General features: G+C 37.0%; 1 protein-coding gene across 1 annotated transcript; it reads left to right on the top strand.

The window, feature by feature from the left end:
* The first annotated feature begins 501 nt into the window (after positions 1-501).
* On the top strand, positions 502-2,656 carry LOC110854498. The gene is made up of 2 exons (XM_022102930.1): positions 502-2,577; positions 2,624-2,656. The coding sequence occupies exons 1-2, from the start codon at positions 502-504 to the stop codon at positions 2,654-2,656; spliced, it is 2,109 nt and encodes a 702-aa protein (XP_021958622.1).
* The last annotated feature ends 6,384 nt before the right edge of the window (positions 2,657-9,040 follow it).

The following is a 9,040-nucleotide window of genomic DNA, read 5'->3' as shown; positions in this document are numbered from 1 at the left end:
TCAGCCAAGTTTGGAGCTCCAGAATTTCTTCCATGCGAACCTTAAGTAATTCAATAAAATTCCCGTGGCACTTCCGTGTCCTTCAAGAGCTATAACGTGCTTGCCAAGGAGCGAAATCGTCGTCAATATCGCTCGTAAACAATTTCCTACTTCTTGAAAGTCTGTACATTCGAAAAACATCTGACGCCATGAATCAAGACCACGGCATGAACCTGAATCCTATCTGGTCCTCACTAATGTTACCCCTGATCAAGCGCCCCTGACAACGAAACCGTTTAGGAATAACAAAAAATAACTTGTGATAACTTAAAGTGAAATCATTCTTGTTTTTCAATTTCTAAAATTTTCCCTGAAGATGGTACAAGTGTAGTACCGAAAGCTCGGCATAAATATATCTGCATTAAAACAACCATGTCGCCCGATAACTCTCTTTCTAATTTTGAATATCATGGTTGGAAGGATTTAAAAATCTTTATAACCAGACGGTTCGGCACGTCTATAATGAACTGCATCAAACTTTTGGAGAAAGAAGAACAACGAACGACTAAACTGAACGGCATTGTATTCCTTAAAAGATGCCGGGCAAACAACCTGACCCCACAAGGAATGAAGATAAAAAACCATTGGTGCCATATTCCTGGATCCACCGATTTACTCAAAAAAGCAGAACAAACCTTGATGAAACTGCAAATCCACTTCAATTTTGTTGAATTAGAGAAACTGAGAAAATCGATCTCAACTAAACAACAACAACTCACAACTCTTCCTCCAACTGTAAAGGAGAAAGTATCAAAATACATGCGTGATGATAAAATGGTTTTCAATCTACATACCAAGACCTTACATACAAAGAAATTTGACCGTTTACTGAGAGGAACTATCACATCAAATCCCACCAGATATCAAACCCCTCCAAACCAAGTAGCTACCCACCATGACTTCACAAAAAGTATACGTAATCTATCTCATCGCACGCTAACAGAGGATGAAACAAAGGCCCTTCAACTTGGTCTAAACTACGCTCTCCCGTATTTCAAACACAAGGATCTCATTATTGAAGCAGGCATAAATATAGAACTATGCTTAAGTGACTTTGAAATTACTGAGGTGCACAGAAACCAAGTTCGGTCCGGAATTTCCAGAATATTACACTCAGAGATAAATCAGCCAGACCAAATCTCCAAAAATTCTGAGTGGCTGAAACCAATATGCAAAAATCTCAAAGAAGACAAAACTATCACTATCGTTCCTGCAGACAAAGGAAATATGACAGTAATCATGTCCACAACCCAATACCAGGAGAAAATTCAAGAACTTTTGGATGACCCTAATTATACCATCATTCCCAACGACCCTACAAAATCAGTAGAACAAGAAATTCACACCTTAGCGAAGAATTTGTTCAAGCTAAAAAGAATTGACAAAAGTCAATACCAACACATTTCCCCTTCCAACTCCAAGATCCCCAAATTCTATGGATTACCCAAAATTCATAAGGATGGTATGCCATTTCGTCCCATTGTGGATTTCCGAAATTCACCCTCGTACAACCTGGCTCATTTCCTCAACAAGATACTAAAATGTGTCACATCAAAGTTCCCCACGACGCTAAAAAACTCCTACGAGTTTGCAGATAAAATCAAGAATTTTATTGTCCCACCCAACCATGAATTGGTCTCATTTGACGTCACTTCACTTTTCACCCGTGTTCCAATACAACAAACCCTGGATTATATCAAGAAACAACTGGACTCCTGTAATGATTGGAAAACTGTTACTAAACTAACCTCGGAAGAAGTTATGAAATTAATCAGAGTGACGGTCAACTCCAACTACTTTACAAGGAATGGAAAAATATATAAGCAAAATGAGGGGACACCTATGGGAAGCCCAATTTCACCCATCTTTGCAGAATTTTGCCTACAAGAACTAGAGGAACAATTAATCTTAAATAATCCAGACATTCCATTTTACAAAAGATTTGTGGATGACTCTAACGGCTGCATCAAAATTGGCAAGAAAGATAAAATCCTCCAATCTCTTAACAGTTTTCACCCCTGTATCCAGTTTACATGTGAAACCGAAGAAAATTGTAAACTACCATTTTTGGATGTTCTAATATCCAGAGATGAGGATGGAGTAATTCATAGACAAGTTTATAGAAAACCGACTCATACGGGGAGATACCTCAACTATAATTCATACCACCATCCATCCCAAAAGTTGGCCGTGATAGATGCCCTCAGTTATCGAGCTTTGAAAATATGCGATGATGAATATTTAGAAGACGAACTAAAATCAATAACAAGCTCTTTAATTGCAAACGGATACCCCAAGAACTTGATCAAAGACAGAATAGAAAAAATGAAGACTAAATTTTCAACCCAACTTACCAGCCATGCAAATCAAGACACAGAGGCAAAATCACCCAGAATAATCCTACCGTACATGGGACCACTTACACACCGATTAACCGCCTACTTGCGAAAGAATCTAAACTGCGAGTTTGGATACTTAACGGCGAAGAAGATGAAGCAAATAATTTGCTCATACAAAGAAAATCCGCCCCCAGATAAAGTAGGAATACATAAAATTAAATGCTCTTTCCCTTCACTTTATATAGGTGAAACAAGCCGCCCTCTTAATCAACGAGTAAAAGAACATCTCAACGACATTAAGAAGAAAAACGTAAAATCAGCGGTGGCGCTACACATACTGGAGAATCCCGACCACAAAATCGACCTGGACTCAGCAAGTCTAATTCTACCCGAACGGAGAAATTTTCACAGAAAATTTCTTGAAAGTTTGTACATTCGAAACACATCTGACGCCATGAATCAAGACCACGGCATGAACCTGAATCCTATCTGGTCCTCACTAATGTTACCCCTGATCAAGCGCCCCTGACAACGAAACCGTTTAGGAATAACAAAAAATAACTTGTGATAACTTAAAGTGAAATCATTCTTGTTTTTCAATTTCTAAAATTTTCCCTGAAGATGGTACAAGTGTAGTACCGAAAGCTCGGCATAAATATATCTGCATTAAAACAACCATGTCGCCCGATAACTCTCTTTCTAATTTCCTACTTATCTGAGAATTTATAAGTGACGAAATTTGCTTTGGTATTCTCTGTCGATGCACCAATTTGATTGTGGCCGTTCGATGTATATCGCTCTTCTCACCTTTTTCCTGTTCCCGAACCCTTCCACAATTGATGATTCATTCCTAATCGTATTGAAATCTGATCTCCGAAGCTTCAATGCAAACCGAGCATTTTATTTTGTCATCTCCATTGCTAACTAAAATCCATGGGTGTTCGGACAACCGTGTTTCTTGTAAATTATAATTTCGACCTCCGTTGAGGTATGGCTTGGGAATTTTTTGACATGGCGTCGTGAAGCTAGTCAATTTTTCAATTACAAAAAAATGGAATTTTACTTTTTTACTTTTCATTTAAAAAAAATTGCAAGTTTGACACATTTTGAGTTTTTGGAGGTTGTGGATGGCAGGTAGATATGTAATAGTCGGCAGCCATAACAACAAGGTCGAACATTGGACTGGAGATGAATCATCTCAGATGATGTTTATTGGGCTACGGAATTTTCTGCCATTAACTTATTATTTCTCCATTAACCCGGACATGAGAGGCAATTTATCCTCTTTACTATGTAATTAGTGTATTTGCATCAGTATTTATTGAATTATCACACAAAGTATAACTAACCCGGTAATAATTTGGGAGGGGGGGCGAATAATCGCCAGCAAAACATGCAGTTCTTTTGATTTTTTAGTGAAAAATTCGTCACAACCTGCTTCGACCCTGATTAACGACTTAAAATTCACATTTCAAACAATTGTGCATATTCCCACTGACTAAAACTCATTCCTAACAGATAAGATGTTTTAATTAAATATTTGCATGCAATTCTTAAAAATTTTAAGAGAACAGTTTGTCTTAGTGCCAGTTATTTACATATGTAGAGCCAAAACAATTTATCACACTTAATCGACACCTATAAGTCTTAAAAGTTCATGGGGACAAATAAGCTATACTATATACTGTACCAACAAGTTTGTTGATTATTACTATTTTAAATGCCTATGCATTTTTGTTCCACTCATGTAATTATAAACATTGCTCGTATGTATGGATCATATGTATGTAGTCTTTTTTATAATGTTTCGAACATTATGTCCAACAAATTTACATATCAAATAGGGGAATCAATTAGAGGAATAATTATGAATATCAACATAATATTCTGTTCTAGTCTTCTGAGATCTATGTTTTTTACATTTGTACTTGAACCCCTCGAGACCGTGGGGACAAATGCATTGGCTGTCCCCACGGCAAAATTTCCGTGGGGACATTGTCCCCATGTCCCCACGCTTCCGCGGCCACTGGTTGGCAACGACGAAACCAAAAGCCAAAAACGGGCATACAATCAAAGTTACGGACAGAATTTGACAAACTAGCACCATTCCTTGCGTCGAGATCCTTGACAAACGTTTCCAAAATATTAGTTGACCATAGTCTGAAATAAACCACTAATTGATTTAATTATTATTTGATTTAAGGTTTATTTATATTTGCAAATGCCATGCAACAAATATTAATTCCCAGTTGGCATTTTCGGATAGCAACATATGTTTCTGTTAATCACGACCTAAATAAGACTAGCCTTCGATACGAAACCGATGCGAACTCCTAATGAATATCTCCATTTTATGAGTCGTAGTACGGAGATTACGAATTAAGGCGTTTAACAGTAAATTTTAACGTAGCCATGTAAACACTAACAATGCACATGTCAGACATGTTTCGCACGGATATTCTTGAAACCAGCACTAAAATATCAAGGAACTAAACACAAACAACAATTGGTATGCCACTTGACCACTTCTGCAGAATTCGCGAAATGGCGAAGATTTTAAGTTGGCGAAAACGCGTATTTTCACCATGAGAAACTATACAGGGTTCACGGTTTCAAGAATATCCGTGCGAAACATGACTGACATGTGCATTGTAAGTTTTTCATTTACGGTAAATACTTATAGATATGTGCATAACTTCAGCTTTGGTGTTAAACCTCTGCTTACATAAAAACCTTAATCCGCAATCTTCGGAATCATAATTGTAAGGATACATCAAACTATTGAGACTGACAATGGAACCTTTTTTCAATCTCCATCGGGATTGCCTAACGTCAAAAATTAAGAATCAAATGGCTCCATCTTTCCATTTAAGGGTCACATTTAAGAAAAATATTGGGAGGCAAAGTTAACAAAAACTTATATATGTACATACATACATATTTCGCCCGTGAAAGAAAAATGAGAGAAAAATTACTCAAAATTTGAATTTTTCCGCCAGTGCTTTTGTTCAAGGGGCCATTCAACGGAAAGACAAGCGCCACGTGAGTCTTAATTTTTGGCTTGCTTTTTAACGTATGTAACTCGATGGACAGTCCTGGTATAGCTTGAAAAAAGGTTCCATTGTGAGAATACTTATCTATAACATTTCTTTCATCACCTTTAATCAAGTACAATTCAAACTTGCTCAAAGAGTTGAACAGTTGCGACGGGGAGATATCCAATCCCCAGATCCACATGGTAAACATGACACTCACAAAGGTCGGAATCATCGCCATAGACTGCAACTTAACGTCCCTCGATGCATCCCCACTGATCACGTTACGCACCATCCCCGCAACGTACAAGGTAAAAATTATTCTTTGCACGTGCACCACATTTTTCCGTTTCTTCTCCCTAACAAATTCTATTTTGGAACGGGCCGAATTCCAAAAAACTGGCGAACACCAGAGAAAACAACTAATTTTGATGTAGTTGACCAAGTAACTTTTAAAAACTTGGGTTAACATTTCAATTTGCAAGCAGAAATAAATATTTCTATGAGTAGGAATGATTTCAAATTTGTATGTAATGTTCATACATACATGAGCTCTACAATTATTAATCGTTCAGAAAAAAAATAGACGCAAAAAAATCTCAGCCGTCATCTGGCAGTTTTTTGATATACATCAAACAAAATTTGAAAAAGCGTAAAAAATGGTTTCGTCTCTTTTTAAAACTAGCAGCAGAAGTCCCAGTGTTAATGGTAACCTCGGTTCAAAGTGTGGCACATAATGTGTGACGAACATTAAAATTTTTAGTACTCAACAGCCATTCTATTTCTCCGAAAAATGCAACAGTGAAACGTGATTACAAATAATTTCCGGGCTGTATGTACCACGAAGGAACTGTGCAGCAATGTATTTAGTGCGTATCTATGTAAGAGTACGTCTCTAAATGGAGACAAAAACCAGACATGGTAAAATCACTCTAAATTGATACTTCAATAGGTATCAATTGCTGCTTTCTAGGAAAATTGGAATTTTATTAAAAAGTTGCATTTCACATCTACACTTATTCTTGACACGAAGTCATTCCACGTCGGCACCTGCTGTGTCTCAAATTGAATTATGAATGTTTTCTAAAATTTTAGTCAAGGGGATAATATCCATGTCGTCACGTCTTAAATAAGTAAAACTTTGAGCTACGTACATACATACATACATATGAATTTCATGCTGACACAGTGACAAAATAATAATTTTCCTTCTTTATGATTATCCTTGGTTTAACCTCTCATTATCACATACATAGAGGTGTATCAAGATTTCTAAATTATTCAGAATTGCCAGTAAAATTATCCCTGCTGTGTAATTGCAGTGAAAATAAATATATACCAGGAAAGGCTTTAAGGTTCCGAAACAAATTTCTAGAAACAATGCTTATCCTTTTCTCGTTTCAATAGATCAATTTTCGGACTGCTGGGAACGACTAAAAAGTGACAAATATTGACTTTGTTTTATATTTATGTATCGTATCTACTCTATTGTCAACTAATAATTACATGACAGACAAAAATTAATTGTATACGATGCAAAGCTAATTTTGAAAAATATCTATGTATGTAAAACTGTCTATAATGAAAGGTACATATTTATGGATTTACAATGGTCTTAATAAATTATCTAATATTATAAGAATTTGTTTTCGTTTTAAGGTATTCGACATGAACAAACACGAAATTTGTGTTTCGCAAAAACGTGCGTTTTTCATTTCCGCAAAATGCAATAAAAATTTCCCCTATGTACAAATGTACATACATACTTTGTACAACAGACGTACTTTAGGAGTGTGTATGAACTACGATTTTCCAAGTAGCATCAACGACATTGTTTGATTCCAAGCTAAATCTTGATTCACGAGAGGAGTCATCCCATCAATAAAATTATTTCCAAACTTAATTTTTAAAGGAGCGCAAGACCTCAATTCTCTGTGAGCAAGTTTCCTACCAAATCTGAACCTTAATTGGCACCTTAACTTCCCCAGCTGTCCCATAACCCTGCCCGAATTGCCATTGCGATACAATTCCACCAAACAATCGGAAACATGAGATATTGTGGCATCTGGACGACTGAATGTCTCGAAATTGTCACAAAACCTGCAAATATTTGGACAGAAGTGCAGTTAAGTAACATGATTGGAACTAGGGCGGCGGAGAAAATTGCGTTTAACATCCGTTCAACGATCCAGATTTTTCTGTACAGTCTTATGCACGGCATCAGTCTTAATCTTGGTGAAGGGGAACGAGTCAAGTGTCTGAAACGGATTAATTTCATGTGTTTACTTAATATACATAATTTTTTCTAGTTATAAAGGTCTTCCAACGTGTTTATGCTTACAGATTTTCACCTAAGTACTGTTACTTCATAAAAATTTGAAGACATTAAATTCTTATAAATATTTTTTTATATAAACTTTATCAGTAGCGTCAATCGATCAAAAATTTAATTAAGTCAAAATTTTACAAATACGATATTTAGGCAACGCCCAGGATTTTATGGAGATGTTTGCACCCAAGGTGGAGAAAACGTGTACCGGAAAGCAGAAAAATTGTACCCTTTCCAAATTTTCTCCTCGTGGGATGGCAATTTTTCTGATAAACATTTGCGAGAAATATTTATTTTTCTACCATTTGGAGATGACGGTTTCCATCAGCTATCGCCGGTAAAAAACATCTTATTTTATTTCCCGGTGTTTTATCTCAAAAACATGGTCAGCGGGTCTGAACTATTGGATTTAGTCGGTTTTTAAAATTTTCATGACCCCCTCCACGTAATGGCATAGGCGAAAGCAGTACTTTTTTTGACAATATTTGTCAACTTTCTCCCTTCATTGTGAAGCAACCACTAGGCCCACAGCGGTCAAACTTCGCATGGACAATCCCCCGGCCATGCTTTAGGGTCAAACGGAAGCCCTAAGCCCTATCCATACTCGATGACCTGAAACTGACATGAGGTCAAGTTACAAATTTGACTTCTCCATTAACATTCTTTAAATAGCTCGCATTTCAACAATCTTGGATAGATTTTTCTCACATTTGGTGAAAACTGATCCGAATAACTTGTATCGTCATATTCGTCCAGAATGTCAATTTTTTCCAAGGTCAACAAATTTTGCGCACTAACGAAAAAGGTCACCAGGCCAAGTCTCACATAACCCCATAAGTGGGGTATCGTTGGAAAGGTCTTGGCGGGAGGATTCAGAATATATATACTTTGTGGGGTCTGGGACCACCCCCTGATTTTATAGGAAGCGATGAGTAAAAATGAGTTTTGATTTTCTACGCATGCAGACGTTTACACAGGAGCAGATTGAGAGCTTACATTGCTGTAGATCTACGAAAACCCAATAATACTCCTCGGTCTCTAAATAATTAGGGGGTGGTCCCTGACCCCACAAAGTATCCTCTGAATCCTCTGAATCCTCCCGCCAAGACCTTTCCAACGATACCCCACTTATGGGGTTATGAGAGACTTGGCCTGGTGACCTTTTTCGTTAGTGCGCAAAATTTGTTGACCTTGGAAAAAATTGACATTCTTGACGAATATGACGATACAAGTTATTCGGATCAGTTTTCACCAAATGTGAGAAAAATCTATCCAAGATTGTTGAAATGCGAGCTACT

This window comes from Folsomia candida, unplaced genomic scaffold (genome assembly GCF_002217175.1).
Source record: "Folsomia candida strain VU population unplaced genomic scaffold, ASM221717v1 Fcan01_Sc010, whole genome shotgun sequence".
Taxonomy (NCBI): domain Eukaryota; kingdom Metazoa; phylum Arthropoda; class Collembola; order Entomobryomorpha; family Isotomidae; genus Folsomia; species Folsomia candida.
This window is presented reverse-complemented; position numbering and strand designations above follow the sequence as displayed.

Coding starts and splice junctions, on each gene's coding strand:
- LOC110854498 (XM_022102930.1), top strand. CDS start 502: ATGAACTGCATCAAACTTTTGGAGAAAGAAGAACAACGAACGACTAAA. Junction 2,578..2,623: donor AAAATCCGCCCCCAGATAAA/GTAGGAATACAT, acceptor CACTTTATATAG/GTGAAACAAGCCGCCCTCTT.